Below are 25,744 nucleotides of genomic sequence, written 5' to 3'. Positions count from 1 at the left end.
CCATGTGGCCTTCATCTAGGAGAATAGTTGTTTGTGACTGCATCGCTCTCTGTACTTCAGTTCCACTGCTCCCGCCTCTCTCCAATGACCGAGCAGAGATATTAGTGTGCTGGCTCAAGAGATTAGAAACGGAGCGAGTACGTGACGAATGTTGCGGATTGCATACTTCAGAAATCAAGGCGCCGCTATTACATCAATACTAACGGGCTTCCTTCGTTTCCGCTGTAGTCCCGCAAGTATGACGAATCAGAGAACTGTGGCGCTGCGGTCGCTTCATAATCATCGACTCGTTCTCTCTTACTGAAGCACGCGTGAGTACAACACTAGTCGTCACGTATTGGTAGTGCGAAAGATTAGTAAACGATGTTGCTGCTGTAAAGTAACGCCGACAACGCGAAATGACCGACTGTTGGGATCAAATGACCTTTAACGAATCTGTGTTTTGTGAGAATGTGGAGCGTGTATATCGAAAATTAACTGGCGCAAAGTACACAATTGCAGATATTTTTCACTGGGGGAGGAATGACATCTGGAAAAATGTTCGCGCTATAGTCCACATTTCAGAGGAAAAACATGCAAATTTCGTCCAGTGCAAACAACGTGGTTGTATTCTTGTTTATTCCACCTCCACCATGACAATACATTCGTGCTGCGTTAAAAAAAACTGGGCGCGTATCAATGTCTCTGTTATATCCCTGCGATATAAAAGCACGCCATTTCTGTATTCATTTGGTCATGGCAACTTGCGTTTGGACTAACAGCGAGTTGCGTAACTCGTCATTCATTTGTGAAATTTATTGTCATAATTAATCACCATTTAGAGATTGCATTTCGTCCTCAAGTCATGTTTTTTTGGTTCTGTCGTTGCAGACTCTATAACGCCTCGAATTTATGTATATGTCAACGTAATTATTAGACATTCTCTGATTAGACATTCATTATTCAGATAAATTTACAACAGCGTGCGAAAAAGTTTTATCTACATAAATTAATCTATGGTTCAAATGGCTCTGAGCACTATGGGACTTAACATCTGAGGTCATCAGTCCCCTAGAACTTAGAACTACTTAAACCTAACTAACCCAAGGGCATCACACACATCCATGCCCGAGGCAGGATTCGAACCTGCGACCGTAGCGGTCGCGCGGTTCCAGACTGAAGCGCCGGCTAGATGAGGACAATGGCAGAAGACTTGAATACATTGCGTCCGCCGTCCAAATCATAAATAAGGTTCAAATGGTTCTAAGCACTACGGGACTTAACATCTGAGGTCATCAGTCCCCTAGAACTTAGAACTACTTAAACCTAACTAACCTAAGGACATCACACATATCCATGCCCGAGGCAGGATTCGAACCTGCGACCGTAGCAGTCGAGCGGTTCCAGACTGAAGCGCCTAGAACCGCTCGGCCACACCGGCCGGCAATTAATCTATAAACAGAACAATATTCATTGCTAACCGATCAGTCATTATATTGGTATATAACTTGCTTCTGGCATTTACGCAGTTCGAACACTTTGTGACATTTCTACTTGCAGTTACGAATGACTATAAAGTCGAAATCATGTCAGTGTCACTATTTTTGTTACGAGTTTCGAATGAAGAAGAACAGAAGTATGTGATGTGACAAGGATATGTTCGTAATGCAGTAGTTTCTTTCATGTGGACTGATGAAAATGATGTTTGGTCTGCGTCGTCTTCCCGAAAATGCTGCGAAAACATTTTGCTATGTTTCGTCGGTTTCCAATCTTTCCTTCTCAGAGCGTACACCCAGAGGGCTTTTAGAGCTGGACTGATAGGAAACCAAAAGAAAAAAGACAGAACTACTACAGTAAAACTAAACAACGCAACCAAACTCGATGTATTTACATAAAAGAAAATATCGATTGAACGAATCCACTTACAGATTAAATGTGACCCCTTTGCACTTTAGTATACAATCAGAACGATTAGTATGCCCCTAAGTTAATCAAGCTGGCATTTTTGATAAAAATACTTCCCTCAGACACTATTGTTTGGGGCAGCTGACGCAAAAGACATCGGCCTCAAGTGGGGCCAACGAGGTATACGGGCCCTGCAACGAACTTGTGACGCCACACTAGTCGACTTGTTCGACACACTTCTCGAACGCTCGGCTCCTGCAAGGTTCACGGGAAATCAATATGTAATTCAAAAGGTATCCACTAAAGGTCTTACATTTTTCGTGTTCTGTCGAGATCTTATATGTATCTAAAGGAGCAGTCAAGAATTATTAACCTCGTGTGGTATAGTTACTCGCCCCCCGCCAGAGACGGCTGCTGGCACTCGTAAGACCTGCAGGGTCACGTGCTGTGACGTAAGCACCACGGCCTGTCTTTCTCGTGGGCCTCGGCTCGGGTGGGATGTGACGTCATGACGACTTCATTTATTTTGTCTCTATAGCTAGGTCTTCCAGACGTGAAGAAGTAAAGCTGGCTTTCTCTACATACGCAGTATTCATACATTTCCTGTCAGGTTATCAGTTTTAGTGTAGAATGAATGCAAAGTATGTAGGGTGGTGAACCCGAACTCCATCGACAAAATTGCAGATATTTTGCAGGGATATTTAGATATGAGTGACCTGTGATCTCCGGTACCTTGTTTCAAAGTAACTATGGAAATATGATGTGTCCTGCTTCTTACCCATATTTCTTTTGTTTCTGAGAAATGTTCACTACAGTGAAGGCATCCATGATAAGCAAGCACCTAAATGTACGACAGAAATACATAGTGATGCAACAACCTTAAGACCAAAAATACTGTGGTACGAATGCCATTGTTGTGCCGCTGTTCCATTGCATTCGGTGAATCCATATAAGAGATTCATATCGGCCAACCCATTATCAGTAAACTAATCCAAACTGCTGCCACTATCTAAATACAACTAACACTGCCGACAAAAAATTCGGAGACAGGACCGAGCAGTTCTGAGTGCAAGAATAAAAATAAAGAGTAAAACGGGCATCACTGTTGTCAGCAGTAAGTACCGCGAGTGAAAGAAACACATTTTTTCCAGACAAGACACACAGACTATCGAAATTTGCTCTACTATGAAGATATTTTCAGTACAATGAAGATTCGAAGATAAACGGGCGCAAAAAAGCTAAATGCAGCTACTCTGTAACGTGCTGCCGTAGACCACGGCTCCCTCAAACCAGAATACTCTGAAAATATTGCTGAACAACCTCCAAAATTTTGTCGGCGGCGGTGGCCGAGCGGTTCTAGGCGCTTCAGTCCGGAACCGCGCGACTGCTACGGTCGTAGGTTCGAATCCTGCCTCGGGGGTGGATGTGTGTGATGTCCTTAGGTTAGTTAGGGTTAAGTAGTTCTAAGTTCTAGGGGACTGATGACCTCAGATGTTAAGTCCCATAGTACTCAGAGCCTCCAAAATTTTGTCGTTCGAATTCGGGTTCAACCTGCAGAGACCAACTAACAGATTACGTTCCCGCAAGGAAAAGTAATCAGAATATCACATTAGTCCATTTCCGAAAATGAATGGTGGATTTATAAATTTTCATGACGTACCAATGTAGTATTAATGCTTTCAATTCTGAAATATTTTTTTGAAGTGTTTATAGTGTTATGGATCGCAATCTTCAGAAAGTCACGTAACAGATTAACTCATTCGTTCAAGTATTTCTACCTTTTTGTCGATACATATTGCAGGCAAACATTATTCTGCTGAATGCATATTGGAAAGTGTCGCGGCAGGTATCATACTTTTCACGTGATTCCCACATATAATAGATAAGCACATATAAGTTTGATGATTGAAAGAAACATGTCATACTAATATTCTGACCTTTCTATTCTCCAGCAAGAGTCTTGTTAAAATAATAGCAAACTACAGCACGGAAACACACTGTTTTCATCACATATCAGCAAACTAATCCATCGTATTTTCTACAGAATTCACAACGAAAAAAGGTAATGTATTCTTTAGAGAGTCCCGATACATTAGTATGTTTGTTTGTTGTTGAACAGAAAGTAAATCCAACATCACTTGCCCAAATATTGACGCTGGATGGTTGCTGCTGTTACCGCCTGTTTTGCTGTAGCTCGTCGATGATATTTTTGGCTCTTTGTTATTGAAGCATAAAATACTAAATGCTTGTGTCCTGTTAAACGAAGCATCGATAAAATCTTTCCACTGAAAGAAAATTCAATTGTGATAATTCTTTCACAAAATTTCTGTTGACGACGGTGCCGCGCGGACCTTGAAACTAGTAACGTCGTTACATCTGGACAATCAGTATCTGTAGATGCTCGCTTCTGACGAGCGAAACTAGTAACACGTGAAACAATACGTCACCTGTGTCTCTTTATCTGCACATTAATCAAATTTTTTGTTGCTTTGCCTGCAGGAAACGGCCTCCTGAAAGTTTTAGCTGTGGTTTGTGTTTATTCTGTGTATTTCCTGTAAGCACCCAATTCAGTGAAATTTATTGCCAGGTACATTTTCTGAGCTAAATTCAGATGCATTGACGACAGTACATAAAGAGTAGTTAGAGCAAGAGAATGTATTCATTTCGACCGACAAAGATCGGACGCACTGTTCCCTACAAAAGTGTCTCTTGTGTAGGTCCAGGAATTCTTGGGCGGTGCTGGAGGCGGTGCCATGGCGTTTTCAGTAACATGCAGCGTTGGTGACTGAGGAACACATTTACTGCGTCTGCACGCAGCCCCTCATATTTATGTTTGGAATACTAACTAATGAGAGATCCAACAGTAAAGCCATGGGAAACAACATTCAACGGAAATCAGCTGAAGATATTTAGGTGTTTGTTTACACAAGTACATCATACATCTCTTACCAAAAGTATCTAGACACCTATTAGTAGGAAGTAATAAGGGGTGTGCGCATCCTTCGCCTCTATGACGGACTGAACACTTATTGGGGTACTTTCAGTGAAGTGTCTTAATATCTGTGGAGGAATGGTAGCCTATTTCAGGATTGTTATTGTTCACAAGCCATTACCTCACAGATGGCTTTTCACGACATAGTGTATTTTCATGTTGATACAAGCAAGCACCGTCTCCGAACTTTTCCCCCACTGAACGCGATACACAGTGCTGTAAAAGTGTCCATTTTCTTCTGCATTTAGTGTTTCATAAGCGCAATTAGGGGACCACAGCGTAACCACGAAAAACACCTCCATACCACCTCTTACGTACTTCACCGTTGGCAGTTCACACGATGGCAAGTAATGTTCTCCAGGCATTCGTCAAACGCATACCGCTGCATCGATCTACCACAGGGATAGCGTAATTCGTCACTACAAATCACTCGTTTTCAGTCACTCACTGTCGAGTGACGTCACTCTTTACACGACCTCAAGTATCGCTTATCATTAACTGCAGAAATGTTTGACTTATGAGGATTTGGTCGACTATTGCACCATATTCCTTTTGACTTCCTATGCACAGTCGTTGTGGTAACTGGTCTGCTGTTAGCATTATGGAATTCGCGAGTGATTTTTTCCGATGATTCAATGCGATTTTTTTTTTACAACCAGCTTCCGCAATGATCGATATTCCCTGTCCCTCAGTACGAGGTTATGCTTGGTTTTGTTTTAGCTGTGAGTGTTCCTTCACGTTTCCACTTCACAGTCACAACACCAGTAGTCGACTTAGAAGCTTTAGAAGCGTTGAGATGCGCTTGATGGATTTGTTACTCAGGTGCCATCCAATGGTTAGTCAATCATCGAAGTCACAGAACTCTGCTGACCTGATGGTTATTCGGCTTCTCTACTGACAACGCCATGCTCCCCTTCCCCTTTTATACTGACGGGTTCGCGTCTCGTGACATCTACTGGTACTAGTGACCAAATAGTGTATATACACAATGGAAACAAGAGACAGTAAAGTTGAAATAAATTATTACGTGCAGGCAGTGTAAGAATCGTACAGGATGTTTCTCAAAGACTCATCACATCTCACAAGACACTATCTTTTACATGAATAAAGATAGAAACGTGAGGTAAATTTTAACTTACAAATAAGAATATAAAATTTATACTTTCAAAAGAACCATCACATTTTAGAATTGTAAATGTTCTACATTCTTGCACATGCGGTTACTTTTTTACACTTACATTTAGGATCAAAGTTTTCATTTGCTCCGTTGGCCTAGAAGCGAGATGGTGATAACATGGCAACAAAAGACGTTTGTCTTCTCCATTTCTACAGTTGAAATTCTGTTACAATTGTGCGGTGTGATTTTGGTCGAAATTACGGCACTGCACCTCCTACACTTCAAAGGTTCGTCGATGGCACAGTTTGCTTTCAGGGTCACCTGATCTCCTTCTTTTCTGTTTTTCGTATTTATGAGACTTCGTCTATATACTTCCCCTCGCCCGCAGCTCGTGGTCCAGTGGCTAGCGTCCCTGCCTCTGGATCACGGAGTCCCGGGTTCGATTCCCGGCCGAGTTCGGGGTTTCATCTGCCCGGGGACTGGGTGTTTGTGTTGTCCTCATCATTTCATCATCATCATTCGTGGCAGTGGCTAGATGGGACTGTGTAAAAACTAGGACTTTTTACGGGCGCTGATGACCGCGCAATTGAGAGCCCCACAAACCAAACATCATATTATTTACTTCCCCTCACAGTAACGCAATATAGCAACGGCAGTGAGTGCAGCCACTAGAGACATACTCGCAAAAGTATAAGGCTCTCATATGGATGTATGTCGTGCGTCTAGTGGACGGCACATTTAAAATTTCTGAAAGGTAAATAATAACTTTGGTCGTAAATGGAACATCAAAAGGTACCCCATGGTTCTTTTGAGAATAATAGCTTTATACTCATGCGCATAAGTTAAAATTTGCCATAAGATTCTATCTTCGGTCATGTGTTATGTATACCAGGGGAGAGTGTTGTACCTAGACGATAGTGTACCTAGACACACTCGATGTTTTTGGACGGTACGACAGTCTAGTGATTGATACCAAAATCACATGAAGGAATGCTTAGTACAGACCGCGATAAGCAGTTTTCGCCATTTTATATAGTTTTTGTTGTTGTTAAACATGTGGTTGTGTTTTGCGTAGCATTTGTAAATATTTCACGTTCTTTACGTTTTGGTGCTGTGTGATATGTAAAGCTATTTGGAATATGTTGTTAATAGTTAAGGTTCAATCTCTTGTGGTGAGTAAAATGCTATAATATCTTAGAACTATTTATATAACGTGTTAAACCATACTTCGTCGGTCGTGCGCTCTCTGAACTGAAAGCTTTGGGTTGAGGCAGTCACGTATATGGAATATTTCTTGATTTCCGAAAAGCATTTGACTTAGTGCCACATCTACGGTCATTATCAAAAGTACGGACGTATGTGGAATCAAGTGGCATGCAGATGAAAAAGTAGCTCCATGTGTGCCCCAGCGAAGCGTGTTGGGACCATTGCTGTTCACGTTGTATATAAACTACTTTGCCGTCAACGTTTATAGTAACTTCAGAATTTTTGTATTTGATCCGGTTATCTGTAAATAAGCACTGTCTGGAAAAAGCTGCATAGATATTCAATCAGACCTTAATACAATTTCAAAGTGGTGAAGAGATTGGCAAATTGCTTTAAATGTACAAAAATGCAAATCGTGCACTTCACAAAACTAAAAAATCCAGTATCTTATGACCATGATGTCAATGAGCCACGGTTGAGGTCGGTAAACTCATAGAAATACTTGGCTATAACGCTTTGTAGGGATATGAAATGGAATGGTCACATAGGCTTAGTGGTAGATAAAGCAGTTAGCAGATTTTTTTGTTGATAGAAGACTAGGTGCAATAAGACTACAAAGGAGACTGTTTACAAATCACTCGTGCAACTTATCCTGGAATATTGCTAACGTATGTAGGACACGTACCAAATAGGGCTAACAGGCGTTATTGAATGTTGTAACTGATGCTGTGCGGTGTCTCACATCTAACAGGTGGCCAACACCTAACTGGTGTCATGCAGATCTTACGGAATTTGCGTATTCCAGGAGACTGTAGGTATCTGAAATGTTGGGGTAATAGTAGCACCTTTGATCTCAGTGGGTAGCAAACAACTCGGTGCTTACTTGCGTATAAATTTTATCGAAGAAACGCCGATGCTTGGCAATAGCTTCGTGGAGGAAACCAAGATTATGTGTAGATGATGATTTAAAAATAGGATAACCACTGAATTCCAGCTAAAGCACTGAAGTCTGGATATACCGCAGCTAGACTGGAACATATAAGACTCGTGGTAATGTAAAACTTTCGGGTCTCTAGCCGAGTGACTTTGTGGAAAATGCGCGAAATTGGGAAAAGTATTAAGTGTAACTTGTAACTGTCATCCGAAACTAACGTACCATGCTGCCTTAAACAAGACTATGTTGGAAGTAATATCGAACGTAACTAACTTTAATACTTCAGTGTCTGGTGCAAGTTCTTTATTAATCTGTCCATAAACATTCGGTCTTTAAATAACAAAGTTGATGACATTTATATTCTCTTGGAAGGAAAGAAATGTGATTTAGGTGTCAACAAACACTGGCTAAGTGACAAGCAACTAAAGTTGTTCGTTTCACGTAATTCAGTCTAATTACCGGCTACTGCGGACAAGACCGAGATTTTGGTGGTGCTTCAAATTATTTTAATAATAGATGAGATCTACAATGTAATGTACTAGATATTAATGATAGTTGTCAAAGAAAGGTCTTTGAGGCTACTGCTATAATACTGCCTTCTCCAAAATTCATAATAAAATATGTGCAGATACTGCTCATAATCCCATCCAGGCCACGTTGTAAATTATCCCTCTTACTCACGTGCCCCATTTTCCTTTATTTCAGTTACTATAATTTCTCTCGTTGTGTTAAAAAAAATTTACTTTGTACAATCACGGCTGCTTCCTTCACGTGCTTAATGTCACTATTATATCTTATATGTTTATCTTGTAAGACCTGTTAAAGATAAGATTATTTTCTTGGAATATGCCACCAGAGTTTATTGTTCAGTTGGTTTCTTCCATATACAACTGTTGTAATTTGTCTGTAGTTTATTAGTTAATGGGTCACATTTTTTATCTTACTTGATTAATCTTACATCGCATTTACACTGAAATAATCGTTCTTGTTTTATTCCTGATTCTAACACTAACATTTTTGATTTATAGAAATGGAGATACTCTGTATATGCAGTAGTTTAAAATCTTCGATAAAACAAAATTTCACTGCACCTGATGATGGCGTAACAGCTGAAAACCGGTTCGTCTAACAAATAATAAATATTGTTGAATGTTACACCAGTACTGTTTGTGTTTCATTAATAATTTATAAAGCAGTCTATGAAGAACCGACGGAGCAGTCAGTTAGTACTAGGAAGAGTGACTTGTTTATTGGATAAACTTAGAACTTGTGTTAGTGATAACATTTTACTTACTTGATATCATGCCTTCTTCAATACACACTTAGCATATGCAGTATTGATGTGGGGTAACTCACCAAGAGCAAAGAAAATCTTTATTTGGCATAAATGGCCATCAGGCGAATCTTAGGAATTTCTGATACCAGGGCTTCTTGCAGAATGCATTTTAAAAATCTGAAAATATTGACCATCTCATCATTATTTATATTTAGTTGCTTGTTACACATAAAAGAAAATCAACACAAATGTACCCTAAGAAAATCAGTTCATCTACATGTTACACGGCAGAAAGAAAACGTAGACACGCCTGCAACTTGCCATCGGAAGAGAATTAACATCAATCAGTATTTGGGAGTTCCGTTTTTGAACTCATTGCCTTCACAGGTATATAACGTTCCATTATCTGTTTTTAAAAATGTTCCAATTATGTGGCTAGAAGATAAAGCTTTTTACACACTAGAAAAGTTTCGTACATGCCGTACTGACTCTCTTATCCGTGAAAATGTTAAGTCCTGTAGTTATGATTTGCAAGTATTTTAACCAATATACTGCAGTTATTACTCTTTGTATAAAATGTCCATGTATTTTCTATGTATTTGTTTTTATATATTGTATTTAACGTATTTCTGTATGACGACATCAGCTGTATTGTAAAATGTTTAAAGATGAAATAAAATGTTTTATTTGATTTGAACGTGACTTTCATAGTGAAGATGATGGGAGTGACACTCGTGTCCAAACGTCGTGCCATTTCGACGAACTCGCTCGACTGGAAATCCGAGAGCTTTGCATTAGTTCAGCTCACCGAGAAAGGGAAAGAGATCGTATAAGAATGGTGACGTGCACAAATACCCAAGGACGATTAGGAGCATTGTCGACCACAGCCGTGAGACGATCTGCTTCCTTACAGAGAACGACCTTTACTAAAGGCATTTGGAGAGAATGCAGCTACCACAGTGAGGCGCGTGTAAGTGCACGGAATATGGAATCTCAGATAACGTTGTTGTCAGAAGCTCAGCGCAGTAATACCTTCGACATCTCAAATACGAAACAAAATGACAGGTATGAAGATAATTTAGTGAATCTAACAGTATGTACAATGTTCTGTTGAATAGTGTGACTCTGCTGTGTTTTAGTTTTCACAATGCTTGTCTCGTTCGCTTCCTCAAGCGGAGACAGTGTCCACGAAAACGACAGGGGCAATTTTAGGGGATCTGGGTACCTTACCCACTCTTGTACCGATGCCGTCTACACGTTATGCCATATACACAATGTCATCATGAAATACTTGCAACTGTACCGTTGTAATTAAAGTACAATGTAAGTTATACACGTAATAATTCAAGCAGAAATAGTAACATAGAGGTAAGAGAAATCAACATAAGCCGACGTAGATCCGAATATCTATAGGTCCGAAACATAATTGGTAGGTACCCAACACCGTTGTACTTAACTATAAGTTATAAATGTAATAATTAATTCAAATAGGATTACTAACGTAGATGCATAGATCCGTGAATTTCTGGGGCCGAAATAAAACTGGTAGCAATCCTAACAGACTGCAGATATAAATTTGAAGACCACCTGATAAGTACAAGACTCGATGCTTATTCCTAGGCCGCTACTGAAACGATGGCTTACTTATATACAGCATGGGCAGCGTCTTTTTTCTTCATTGCTTTTTATTTCCATCATTTCATTTGTCCAATAAGTTATTTTAAGACGTATTCAAATGTTTACATTTTTGCATTTATATTTTATTTTATGCGTTCTCAGTTAGCTGTATAGATCAATTCTTTGTGTCTTGATCAAGTAGTATTTATAACTTAGCACAAACCAATAATTTCATCGTAATTTCTGTTTGGCAATGTATTGTATTCCAGAGAGCTGTCCACTAAATAAATATTACAACAATAAATAAATTGAATAGCGTATCGAACAAATTGTCAAATTTTTGTTGCTTATGAGTAACACAGACCACAATAAATAAGGCACTATTATAGTGTGAGTATCCACGTTTACGTGTCACAGCCTCGTACTTTGCGTTCTTCAGTCTTTCTTAAGTGTCCTTGCTCTAGAGTTGAAGACCCTCTCAACAATTTTGCTTTAGCTGCTAACGTGTTAGCAACGAACTAAGTAGCAGGCAACTGAAACGCAATTTCGCGGAGCAATTTTTGCCACTGGCAATGATTGTCTATGGGTGTTAAGAGAAAAATCCCCAGTCTGCGGAGGAGACTTTCCATATTGAATTCAGGTGACTGTGAGAAAACTAACCTCGAGGACGCTTTCCTTTTTGGTAGATCTGTATTGATTTGAGAGAAGAACAGATATGAGTCATGTTTCACTACTTGATGACATTCTTCAAGAAGTCGAAATCAATGTTTCTCACTTTCACCAAGTCTAAACAGAAATTGTGGTTGTCTCAGTGCAATTGTGCACCAATCACTGTGTGAAAGTCCCTGTGTATCAAGAACCATTGTAACGGATTTCTTCACCGTAAAGCTAAATTCAAACATGTGAAGCTAGACGGAAAAAAATATGAGGTTTGGCCAACGCCACAGATATCGTTGTACGCATCCATGGAAACTCCATGCCGGCAGCTGGTTCTGTCATCACGACACCGTTCCATAACATAGTCCTGTTATTTATATTTCCTGGAGTAGGCTTGTATATCCTTTGTCTTGCTCCTTATATCACTGATCTAGTGTCATAAGTCTTGCTTCTGCGGATGGAGACGGGAATGACAGTACAATGATTTCTTGCGGATGTTAAAGTGTCAGAGCGTAAAGAGAGGGACTGAGAGATGCATTGAGGTTGGTGGTTATTATGATGTTAACGTGATGGGGCTTTCTCGCAGAACTTACCGCGTGCCCCACTCATACAAAAGCAGATTGAATTTTATGTAGTGCTGTCTCAGGGCAACCTTTATTTGTCTCTTATTTAAGCTGTTACTATTGCAGGAATCGCACTGCAAGCGGTTGATGTGCAAGAAAGGAAACAGCAGCTGCGTATCTGATGGAAGTCCTGCTGCAGATGGAACCAAGTGTGGGGAGAATAAGGTTAGTACAGGGGAGGTCAGCTCCTCTTTAACCTCACATTGCCTTTCTTTCATACTGTGATGAAACCGAAAAGTTTTGCTGTCTAAGGAAGTAGGGTTAGGTACAAAAGATAGTTGTCTTAAAAGAAGTTATGTGCAGAAATCACACGTCTCCACATATAAACAGTTTATAATACCGATCTGAAATGATCTAATTAAATTTGAGAGGCTATGAAAAAATCGCACTTTTTATTTGTGCTGTGTGAATTGTATGGCTGTGAAGGTAAGTGGACAGTCTGTACTGTTGAAAGAGTTCTGATGATGTCAGTATGTGCTGTTGCCAGATTTTTCCCCTTCTCCCTCCTCTCAACACTCTGACATCATAGGCCAATTGCCCACTGTAATGGCGGGAAATTAAAAAATGGTGGGAAATTCAAAATAGTTTAATTGTGCTGCAAAGTTTTGCCCTAACCCTCTGACGTCACAACTCAGACCCCAATTGTTTTAAATGTAAATTGGATGGAAATTCAAATAAAATGGCACTTATTCTATCGGTGGGAAATCCAAGTAGTTCACTTGTGACAAGTACACAGTCCAAGATGGTGGACCTGAGGATATGAGGGCAGCTTGTATAGTTTCCGTACGAACGCTTAAAAATGTGTGCATCGGGAAGGAATACAGTGTCACAATAATGTTGTCCAGTGAGTATACCGTGTTCAAAGCTTTGGAGGTGAGTATGCCCACGCAACATTATCCCTCCCCATAACATAACACCTGCATCACGAAACGGTAATGTTCATCACTGTCCCACCTCTCTCCATATGAGGGTACATCCAGCATTGTCGAACATAATAGTTTTAATGGTCCAGGTGTGATGTGGAGAGGCGTAATGTTGCATGGGCGTACTGGCCTCCAAATCTCAGAACACAGTACTTGCACCTGTCGTCGTTACTGTGACAACCTACACCCATCCCCATGTGCGTCTCTTCAGGCGTGTATTCGAACGTGACTTCATTTTTTATGGATGAATATGCACATCACATCGAGTAGCGCTGGTGAAGTAGCTCTTGGAACGAGAGGATATTCAGTGAATGGACTCGCCTGCCCGTTCCCACCACTTAAATCACATCGAGCACATGTGGGGCGCATTGGGGACACGTATTTCAGCACATCGACATGTGCGAACGACCATTCAATCGTTGTCAACCGCGATGGTGGAGGAATGGAACCCGCTACCACAAGAACATCATACCAGCTTTGTGGCCAGAATGGGAACACCTTCCGCAGCGTGCTTTGTTATACGTGGTGATCACACAACTTATTAAGAACCTTGTCCCTTCGTTTGTAATGTCGAAGGGACCATCATGAGTCGCGGTGGGTTCAGCGTAATTATTGTCTTTGAATAAAAGTGTCATTTCTGTTCGTCTTACTTCGTATGTCTTTCAGTTTTCTTCTGTATTTTGCTGTACTGTACACTGCTGTAGCAGTTATTTCTATCTGGTCCATGTTTCATCGAACTCAGTTTCTTGGTAGTGACGCGTCATGTGAAAGTTCTTGTAGTCCTAAAGTTTTACACAACTGTGACGTAATGGTTCCGACGATATTCTAGTAACACACAGTTTCATTAAAAACAAAATGAAGGCAGATAATAATCTCACATACTGAATACGTATACAGGGTGTTTCAGAAGTGATAGTCAATAGTCAGGGCCATGACAGCAATGATCATTCGAAACATAACAGTCGAATACACATGAGCTGTAAAATGCATACCTTAAGAGCTATGAGCAATTCTTGATTTTCGATACTGTGAAACAAATCTATTCTACTGCAAGCTCTTTGCATTCCATATTTTGGGAAGTGGTAGTATGGACCAAAACAAGAAAAACATGTCCAGTAAACATCTGCTCTAAAATGCATACCTTTAAAGTCATGAGCACTTGTTCATTAGAAGAGTTGTATTTCAAAGTAGTGAAGATGAACAAGTGCTCATAGCTCTTAAGGTATGCGTTTTAGAGCACATATTTACTGGACATTTTTTTCTTGTTTTGATCCATGCTACCATTTCCCAAAATATGGGAAGCAAAGAGTTTGAAGCAGAAGAGATTTGTTTCACAGTATAGAAGACAAAGAATTGCTGAAAGCTCTTAAGGTATGCGTTTTAGATCCCATGTTTACTTGACTTTTTGTTTCGAATGATCATTCCTGTCATATACCTGAATATTGACCATCACTTTTGAAACATCCTGTATAACAAATTAATGTTTCATTATACTATGCCACAATAATGGAAGTTTTGATTGATTGTCGTAATGCGGTCACCTTGTAATACACTGGACTCGCATTCGGGAGGACGACGGTTCAATCCCGTCTCCGGCCATCCTGATTTAGGTTTTCCGTGATTTCCCTAGATCACTTCAGGCAAATGCCGGGATGGTTCCTTTGAAAGGGCACGGCCGATTTCCTTCCTCATCCTTCCCTTACCCGAGCTTGCGCTCCGTCTCTAATGACCTCGTTGTCGACGGGACGTTAAACACTAATCTCCTCCTCCTCCTCACCTTGTAATATGGATGAAGAAGTGGTCTAACGTGAACTTGCAAGAAATATCACATAGTTTTCCGCATCACCTAGTTATAAAAACTGCACTTGAACTTCCACCAGAATTTATTTTATACGAGCTCGGTCGGTTTTTTTTTTTTGTGTTTGTTGTTTGTCATAAAAGTAGTGTCGAAGACAGTAGCTTCATTGACTTATGGTAACACCTTAAATATGCAAATATCTATTCTGTCACTTTTCCTCCTATGCCAGATAGGTCTAGAATCATTGAGTTGGAAAAGTGATGATACAGTGCGTATTTAGGCAAAAATTGTTCTTTTGACTCATTCATAATAAGTAAGCTAAAACATTTGTATCTAAGACTGCTGTATTTCTCTACCTTTAATACACAAAAGCAATTTAAATTGAAAGAAAAATAAACAGTACAATGACGTTTAACTGTAAATTTCACAAAGATGGCACTGCCTTCGATTCCCCACGCTTATTAAAAACACAGAAACGTAAATTAATCTCTGCTTAAATTATCATCAGTTAGGAAATTGGAATATTGAAATGTATTTAAAAAGTAATATGAAATGCGTAATCGTTTTTAATTCCACATTCCACCAATTTTTAGAATTTCTTTTCTTGCGTAAGTGGTCGTCACAAACATAGTCTTCTACAGTACATGCAGCATGATTCCAAGCAGAACATCCAACAGGTGTGTGACACAATTCTTTGTCTTTACCCACTCCTCCACACATACATCATAACTCATCAGGCTCTTTGCTAGGTGTGTATAGTGATACTAATGCGTCAGTAAACTAGTTATTGTAATAATCGTTATCGTCTTCTTAAATGTTAGAAATATCCTCTACCTCCAATCACTCTGATGCTTCTTCCTTATTCTGGTTTTCTTTTTTTTTTTTTTTTTCTTTCCTGGCTCTTCAGGCTCTTCAGTAAAGCACCCACGCACGGCTTTCCTATTCTTGTTTCTCAACCTAACCTTCACTTTCTTTTCATTTCTTATTTTCTTCTTTATTTCAGCTTCTTTTCGACGAGGTTGTGCCCCTTTCTCGTTCAAAGCACAGTTATCGCAATTACAAACTGTCAGGATAGAGTTCTGTTATTCACTGAAGTACTAAAGAAATTGCTACACCTGCCTAATATCGTGCAGGGCCCCGCGAGCGCGCAGAAGTGCCGCAATACGGCGTGAAATGGGCTCGACTAATGTCTGGAGTAGTGCTGGAGGGAACTCACACCGTGAATCATGCACGGCTGTCCATAAATCCGTAAGAGTACGAGGGGGTGAAGATCTCTTCTGAACAACATCCCAGATATTCTCAATAATGCTCATGCCTGAGGAGTTTGGTGGCCAGTGGAAGTGTTTCAACTCAGAAGAATGTTCCTGGAGCCACACTGTAGCAATTCTGAACGTGTGGGGTGTCGCATTGACCTGCTGGAATTTCCCAAGTCCGTCGGAATACACAATAGACACGAATGGATGCAGGTGATCAGACAGGATGCTTACGTACATGTCACCTATCAGAGTCGTATCTATACGTATCAGGGATCCCACATCACTCCAAATACACACGCCACACACCATCACAGAGTCTCACCAGCTTGAACCGTCCCCTGCTGATATGCAGGGTTCATAGATTCATGAGATTATCTCCATACCCGTACATGTGCATCCGCTCGATACAATTTGAAACGAGACTCGTCCGACCAGGCAACATGTTTCCAGTCATCAACAGTCCAATGCCGGTGTTGACGGGCCCAGGCGAGGCATAAAGCTTTATGTCATGCAGTCATCAACGGTACACAAGTGCGCCTTCGGTTACGAAAACCCATATCGATGATGTTTCGATGAATGGTTCGCACTCTGACACTTGTTGATGGTCCAGCACCGAAACCTGCAGCAATTTGCGGAAGTGTTGCACTTCTGTCACGTTGAAAGATTCTCTTCTGTCGTCGTTGGTCCCGTTCTTGCAGTAGCTTTTTCCGGCCGCAGCGATGTCGGAGATTTTATGTTTCACCGGTTTCCTGATATTCACGGTACACTCGTGAAATGGTCGTACGGGAAGATCTCCGCTTCACTACCTCGGCAATGCTGTGTCGCAACGCTCGTGCGCCGACTGTAGCACCACGTTCAAACTCACTTTAATCTTGGTAACCTGCCATTGTCGCGGCAGTAACCGAAAGAACAACTGCTCCAGAAACTTGTTGTCTTATATAGGCGTTGCCGACCGCAGCACCGTATTCTGCCTGTTTACATATCTCTGTATTTGAAAGTCGGCCGCGGTGGTCTCGCGGTTCTAGGCGCGCAGTCCGGAACCGTGCGACTGCTACGGTCGCAGGTTCGAATCCTGCCTCGGGCATGGATGTGTGTGATGTCCTTAGGTTAGTTAGGTTTAAGTAGTTCTAAGTTCTAGGGGACTGATGACCACAGCAGTTGAGTCCCATAGTGCTCAGAGCCATTTTTTTTGTATTTGAAAACGCATGACTATACCAGTTTCTCTGGCGCTTCAGTGTATAATTCAGTGATATTTCCTTTCACAATGAGTTAGAACTTTTTCTTAGATCGTTTTTTGCTGTAGGGTATCAACACTCCAAGGAACCTTCACCACAATCAGCAAACATCACATGTAAGGAATAATGTATTTTTACATGTGACGAGGCGAAACTATTAATGGCGCTATTTAGTCCTAATGAATAGCATTCTGACAGCGGCTGGTTGCTGTTTTTACTTTCTTATAAGAATTCACTTGTATATGTACGCCAAAAACAAAAACACAAATTCTAGCACGCTGCCGATAAAAATAATTAGTCTTCATGTTAGATGATGTTTGGTTCGTGGGTCGCTCAACTGCGCCGTTATCAGCGCCTGTACAGATTCCCAACCTTTGCTCAGTCGAATCTCGCCACTTTCATGAATGATGATGAAATGATTAGGACAACACAAACACCCAGTCATATCGAGGCAGGTGAAAATCCCTGACACCGCCGGGAATCCAACCCGGGACCCCGTGCTCGGGAAGCGAGAACGCGACCGCGAGACCACGCTTCATGGTAGAGATACAGATGCAATGCGTTCACAGCTTTCTTTAGGCCAAGTTTAAAATATACTACCTTGAGTTAAGTGTATGGACCGTATCTACAGCTTCAAGGAAACAGTGATTACTAGGTGTCCACTGAAATTTTAGAAGTGAAGTTTCAGGATTTTATAGTTAAGAGAGAGGATAATGAAGCGGGACGAAAAATGCGAGCCGAATATACGGACATTCGTAAGTCAGAGATCATTTGACCGTATCGTCCCAACGATGACAAGGCCGTGAGATCCGGAGAACAGAGCACGATTGAAGATAGGTGAGTTACGAAAAGGGTAGTTAAATGGCGATTATAACCTTGTTCTTACTGATAGGAGTCGAGCGTCTGCCAAATCTCTCTGGACGCATCGTGGTTTAGCAACGAAAAATGTTGGGGAGGCAAAGGTTGTTGCACTTTCGGTTCAGAAGACATCGGGCAAATGACGATAGGCAAAGGTTAGTGGAGATTTGAGCGTCTGTGAAAAGATCTATACGTGAAGTATACAACTAATTTCGTCATACCCCAGCACAAGATCTAGCCGAACACCCGAGAAAATTCTGGTCCTATGTAAAATCACTAATCAGGACTAAGGCTTCAATCTAGTCATACGTTGATCAGTCTGGTGTAGCAGTTGAAGATAGATAAACGAAAGCAGAAGTTTTAATTTTCGCGTGCAACAAATCGTTCACGCAGGAGAATCATACAAACATAACGTCATTTGATCATCGTACAGAGTCCCATTTGGACGACATCGTAAAAGGCATCCCTGGCGTAGAGAAACAACTGGAAGAGTTGAAAACAAGTAAGTTGCCAGGTCCGTATTGGATCCCAGTTCAGTTTAGAAAGAATTCACTACGCCTTTCGCCCCTTACTTAGCTTGCATTTATCGCGAATCTCTCGCCCAGCGCAAAGTCTCAGGCGACTGCAAAAAAGCGCAGGTAACTCCTGTATGCAAGGGGGGTAAAAAAACACCCCGAAAAATTACAGACCAGGATCCTTAACAATGTTTTGCTACAGAATTCTAGAGCGTATTCTGAGTTCGAATACAATAAATTTCCTAGAAACCGGAAAAGCTTATGTCCACGGATCAACACGGCTGTAGAAACCATCGTTCGTGTGAAACTCAGCTTGCCATTTTCTTACGTGATATACCGCTAACTGCGAATAAAGGGAAACAGACAGATTCCATGTTTCTAGATTTCCGACGAACATTTAACACGGTATCCCACTGCAGACTGTTAAAGAAGGTACGAGCATACGCAATAGATCCCCAGATATGTGAGTGGCTCGAAGATATCGTAAGTAACAGAATTCAGTATGTTGTCCTTGATGGGGAGTGTTCATCCGAGACAAGGGTGTCGTCAGGAATGCCCCAGGGAGGTGTGATAGGAGCGCTGTTATTTTCTATATATATTAATGATTTGGCAGACAGTGTGGGCAGAAGTCTGTGGTAGTTTGCTGATGATGCTGTGGTGTGGGGTAACGTGTCAAAATTTCTACTTGGTGTGATGAATGGCAGCTAGCTCTAAACGTAGAAAAAATTAAGTTAATGCGGATGAATAGAAAAAACAAGCACGGATACAGAATTACGTCGTTAAAATATTTGGACGTAACGTTACAAATGGATACGAAATGGATCGAGCATGTGAGACTGTGGTAGGGAAGGCGAATGATCGACTACGGTTTGTTGGGAGAATTTTAGGAAAGTGCGATCCATCAGTAAAGGAGGCCGCATATAGGACGCTAGTACGAGCTGCTCTTGAATATTGCTGAAGTGTTTAGGATCTGCACCACGTCAGATTAAAGAAAGACCTCGGTGCAATTCAAAGGGGCGCTGCCAGATTTGTTGCCGGTAGGTTGGAACAACACGCAAGTTCGGGAACTCAAATAGTGGGAATATCTGAAGGGGAAGCACCGTTCTTTTCGTGGAACACCAGAGAGAAAGTTTAGAGAAGCGGGAATTGAATGTGAGTGCAAAACGATGCTACTATCGTACATTTCGCGCAATGACCACGAAGATGAGCTATGAGAAACTAGGGCTCATACGGAGGAACACAGAAAGCTGTTTTTCCCTCGCTCTATCTACGAGTGGAACATAGAGGAAATGGGCAGTAGTGCTACAGGGGACTCTCCGCCATGCTTGCAGAGTATGTATTTAGATATAGATATAAAAGGATGGTATGCTGCTGACAGTTGTGCAAGTGCTTTGTTGGTAGATATGATGCATCAAACCAGTCTCAGGAATGAAGACCACAACAACAACAACAACATGATTTCCAAAATGAAGCAATTCTGATGATGGTTGGCTAAGACGAGTAGACTTTCACTATATACAATGTGTGTTCCAAAATTTCCAGCCTTAAAACTGAACCTTCGTGCGTATTCGGATGGCGCATCCGTGGCTATGAAGATGAAAGAAGAATGCATCAACTTCAGAGACAGGATTTCTGTGCAACAGAGGGAAATGAGCGAATCCGAACGACGCATGACTGGGTAGACACTTAAGTTTTCGGACTAAAGCAGAGAGATTTCGTAAGAATTACATGTGTTCAGATCTACTGTTAACAATCTTCGAAAAGTCAACCAAGGAAAAACGTGTAGCCTGGTCAACAGTTCCTCCTCTAAGAAGTGACACCCAGGAAGTGAGATTCCAAGCCGCGTAGCATCGGAAGCATTGTACTCGATACTGAATATAAGAGGGAATGAGAGCGAGAGAGAGAGAGAGAGAGAGAGAGAGAGAGAGAGAGAGAGAGACAAGGCAGATCCGAGAAGCGCTGTACCACCATACTAAAAATGGAAAGTGCTCAAATCAGACTTGATAATGGAAATTTATTGCGTACTAATTATTTACGTTTACTCAAGCACAGTTAATAAACAAATATTTTGCGCAGGAATCGGGAGAAAAGACCACTGGTCAAAGTGACAGCTATAGCGCATAAATTTCCGAAATTGCTATTTTCAGCCAGATTTGTCTCCACGTTATCTTCCACACAAAGTACCTTGTCCTGTATATGGTACAGCCACCGAACTCAAACGAGTGCGAACTTGTACTCCTATTCAAACTTTGAATATCCATTCGATATCAATTCATGTTTTGGCAGAACAGATAGTTTACTAGTGCGTTATATATATTCCCCTGGTGCCAGTCTTTCGAGTTGACGCCTCTTCCGCGACTTGTGTGTCGATGGGGATGAAAAGATGATGATAAGGACAACACAGCACCCAGTCCCTGAGCGGAGAAAATCTCCGACCCAGCCGGGAATCGAACCCGGGCCATTAGGTATGACATTCCGTCGCGCTGCCCATTCAGCTACCAGGGCCGGACAAGAAAGAAATAAAAGCTGTAGAGAGAGAAAAGAGGAAACAGATTAATATATGCCCACTTTTTGCAGTTGCAAGAGTAAGTGCTTCAGAAGAAACATTGCATCTTTCCCTTCTCTACAACCGTCATCGCAATCCACTGTTTAAATTATCGCGAAATAGGGAAGATAGTGCCACAGACATGATACGTGAATTGGAGTGGCAATCATTGAAAAAAAGGCATTTTTCGTAGCGACGGGATCTTCTCATGAAATTCCAATCGCCAGTTTTCTCCTCCGATTTCGAAAACATTCTGTTGGCACCCACCTACATAGGGAGAAATGATCATCACGATAAAGTAAAAGAAATCAGGACTCGCACAGAGAAATTTAAGTGCTCGTTTTTCCCGCGCGCCGTTCGGGAGTGGAACGGTAGAGAGACAGCATGAAGGTGGTTCATTGAACCCTCTGCCAGGCACTTTGTGAATAGCACAGTAATCACGTAGATGTAGATGTAGACTTTCAATACTGTCCCCTTCCAGACACATTTTTCTCATTTGTCCTTGTTGCAGTCTTCACAAACAGATTTTATAGTAAGTTACTATCTCCATCTCTTGTATTTATTTAATCCATTACAATCTGTTTCACATACTTTACAAACGTTTATTCTTAAGCTTTTATGTATTGCGAACGCGGAACGAGTTAATACAGCATTTTGGGATTAGTATCCTAGAAGTGTTTCAAACAACTGATATGTGTGGTTGTTGTGCGGTCCTCTGTTGCCTGTGGATGGAATCGAAGAGCTTGACACGCTATACGGTTGTCGCCCTGTTGCTTTCAGTCCTGCAGACGAGATCTCCGTTATGCAAGCTGTTTTGCTGTCAAGAGACATGGTTGTATGGTGGTACTGCCTTTATTGGTTGTAAAGTTAATAACAGTTCAGTAGAACACAGCTTAACCACGTCCGGTTTACTGTAGGCAGTGCTCACTCTCCACTCCAAACAGTATTTAATTGTCAAATTTAATATTCGCTCACGCAACAACTGTCTGTGGTCACTTGAATATGTAACCTGAAAAGAGTAAAAACATTACCTGTAATCGTCAGTCATTTCTGGACTATTAGCTCCATCGGCTAAAAAACACTGCCTGTAGTGCAGTAATTCATAGTTAGGTGTACCTTTCGAGAAGTAAGGAAAAGTTAGTTTTGGTAAAATTACAGTATATTGAGTATTTTCTAACTTCACGTCGTAAGTAGGCTCTTCCAAAACACACAAAGAAGCAACATCTGGCACGTCCCAGAGTTGAAAATCTAATAGTGTTCCAATATTCAACTCTGTTTAATTGAAATAATTATTGGCCGGTTAGTTCAGAGGGCCCCCACGAAAAAAGAATGCTGGTAGGACAATAAAACTTTGTGGAAAAATTTTTGAGAACATGCGAAAGAGAAATAAAGCACTAACCATTGAAGGAAACACATTTTAACTTCCACACGAGAGGATTCATATCTAGTGATCTTGGTGGTTAAGCAGTTTGGAACGATCGGCCAATGATTCGTTTTTCTACAAACCTGCTACGAAGCAACCGAGCGACCTCACGATCAGTATGAGATGTAGCTCTGTCGTGCATCGAAATAGAGTCCAAAGCTCCTCTCTCCCGTAGAACAGGGATCACATGTTGGTAAAGCAGATCACAGTAACGTGTGCGTTCACGCTGCATGTCCTTGGAGACTGTGTTCCTCAAAGAAAAAAAAGTCTTGAACTGTGCCGTGAAACCACACAACACAGCGACGCGTTCAGTATGTAGGGTAACGTAGTGAATTTTCGTTGGCGGCGATGATCCCCAAAATGCGACAACTGCGAGTGTTCACTGCCCCAGTGAGTGTAAAGTGTGCTTCATTACTCCCCAAAATGTTTGAAAGCTATATGTTGTCAACTTCAATCCTTGCAAGAAACGTAAGAGCAAAGTCTACTCAAATGTCTGCGTCACGTGGCAAAATTTAGTGAGTAATGGGAAGCTTATTTGGATACCACCTGATAATAGACTTGTGATGGAATACTCAATTTTCTCACTGCGAGACCTATACTAGTGGCTAAGAAAGGTTCTCCTACTTCATACAAAAGCCTCACTAGCTTTCCTAATTAGGAACCTAAGTTAATACCAAATTATTTATAGCAGAGGAAGGTTTTCTTGATACGATGAAGATATTATTGTTCTCTTTTCAAATAAACAAGAAAGCTATAGTTTTTCAAATGGTTCTGTTGCAGACTTTCACTTCCTAAAGTGCTCATTCAAATCTGCCTGTATCTTAAACTGATAGAATTATTAGACTGGTGATTAAGTTGGTAGCGTTTTTCCGTAAGTTTAATAACCACAACAGGTACACATAACAGAGACTTTAGTCATCAATAGCATTCTCCTTCATATTTACAACAGCCTGCCAAAGCTGGGGCAACTTTTCGATTCCGCGACTGTAGAAATCATGGTTTTGAGACGAAGAACTCATCGGGACATGTTCGGAGCGCATTTTCATCGGAAAAGGAAGTTCCTTGAGAGGGCAGGAAAGATGAAAATCTGAGGGCGCAAGGTCAGGTGAATAAGGTGCACGCGAAATGACTTCCCAATCCAACTCCTGCATAGCTTTTTTTTGTCAGTGTAGCAGAATGCGGGCAGGAGTTATCGTGATGTAGTCTCACTTCGTGCAGTCTTCCAGATCGTTGTTCTGGGATTTCGTCTGCAGGATATTCAGTTGTTGACAATAAATGTCAACAGTGATAGTCACAACTCGGGGAAGAAATTCGTAGCACACCACACCGTTGCTGTTACACCAGATGCATAACATTGTCTTTTGAGGACGCGCGTAGGTATTCGTACGGTGAGCTGCTCCATCGTTTGGGCTCAACCATTCCTGTCTTTTTCGTACGTTAGCATAAATACAAAAAACAAAAAAGTTCAAATGGCTCTGAGCACTATGGGACTTAACATCTGAGGTAATCAGTCCCCTAGAACTTAGAACTACTTAAACCTAACTAACCTAAGGACATCACACACATCCATGCCCGAGGCAGGATTCGAACCTGCACCGTAGCGGTCGCGCGGCTCCAGACTGTAGCGCCTAGAACCGTTCGACCACACTGGCCAGCGCCAACGAGCATGCAGAGATGCGCATACAGCCGCCCACAGATTTTTGTGACTTTCACTGAGAGCATGCGGTACCCATTTTTGAACCTTCCTCATTGAATGAAAATGTCGCATTGTGATGGAATGATTACAGTTCATCCCATTTGCCATTTCTCGATTACACTGACGTGGGTCATTGTGGATTAATGCATTTAAACGATCTTCATCAAACCCTGAAGGTCTTCCTTAACTCTGAGAGTCACTAATGCCAAAACGATCCTCCTTAAAATGAGAAAACCATTTTCTTCCCAAGCTTTGTCCAAAGGCATTATCCTCATACAAGTGGAAAATGTTTCTGGCTGCCTCCGCTGCTGTCTGCTGTCACCCTCCTACTGAACTTTAACACGAGAATATGTCGGAAATGTTCAGATTTCTCCGCTTGGGACTCCATTTTCTAGTGTCCATAACTCCACTCACCGTCTCCACATGGCAAAATAACAATACGTAAACTCAAATACCAACAATGGCTTCAGATAAAAAGTGACAATCCATAAATAAAAATAGCAACCGTAATATCAACATGCAAACAAAATCGCTACGAACCTATGCAAAAACCTAATACAAGCTTGAAAACTGGCTCTGCATTACTATCGTTTATAGTACACTGAGCAAGATGTGAATCAAACCACGGAGAAACTTCGAAAACAAATTAAAGTTCAGGGGGAAGAAACAAAGATGTTAAAATTTACGCTGACTTTATAATTTGTTTGAGACAGAAGAGGACTTGAAAGAGCAGTCTTCTGAGGAGGTTGTGTGATTAACAAAAACCTAAGTAATACAAGGGTAATATAATGAGACGGATTAGACCAGGCGATGCTAAGGAGACTCAATTAGAAAATGGGACCCTTAAAGTAGCACATGAGGTTTGTTTGCTATTTGAACAACAAAATAGCTGATAATGGCAGAAGTAGAGAGGATGCAAATTGCACAGCGGCTGTAGCACGAAAAGCATTTCTGAAAAAAATGATGAATTTGCTTACATCTAACGTAAATTTAAAAGTCAGAAAGTCTTTCCTCGAGGTATTTGTCTGGAGTGTAGCCTTGTGGTGGAGAAGCATTTCAGACAAGAAGAGTTTAGGAGTTTTGAAATGTGATGTTACAAGAGAATGCCGAAGATTAGGTGGGTAGATTGAATTGGTGAAAAACTCCGTTTCTGGTACAGCTTGGCCAGAAGAAGGGATTGGCTGACAGC

General features: G+C 41.2%; 1 protein-coding gene across 1 annotated transcript in view; it reads left to right on the top strand.

The window, feature by feature from the left end:
* LOC124623033 (A disintegrin and metalloproteinase with thrombospondin motifs 7-like) overlaps nt 1-25,744 on the top strand; it is a 449,137-nt gene that overhangs the window by 124,140 nt on the left and 299,253 nt on the right. Inside the window, exon 8 of the mRNA XM_047148825.1 lies at nt 12,373-12,471. Within this exon, the coding sequence (XP_047004781.1) occupies nt 12,373-12,471 (99 nt within the window). The remainder of the gene's footprint in view (nt 1-12,372; nt 12,472-25,744) is intronic.

This window comes from Schistocerca americana, chromosome 7, assembly GCF_021461395.2.
Source record: "Schistocerca americana isolate TAMUIC-IGC-003095 chromosome 7, iqSchAmer2.1, whole genome shotgun sequence".
Taxonomy (NCBI): Eukaryota; Metazoa; Arthropoda; class Insecta; order Orthoptera; family Acrididae; genus Schistocerca; species Schistocerca americana.
This window is presented reverse-complemented; position numbering and strand designations above follow the sequence as displayed.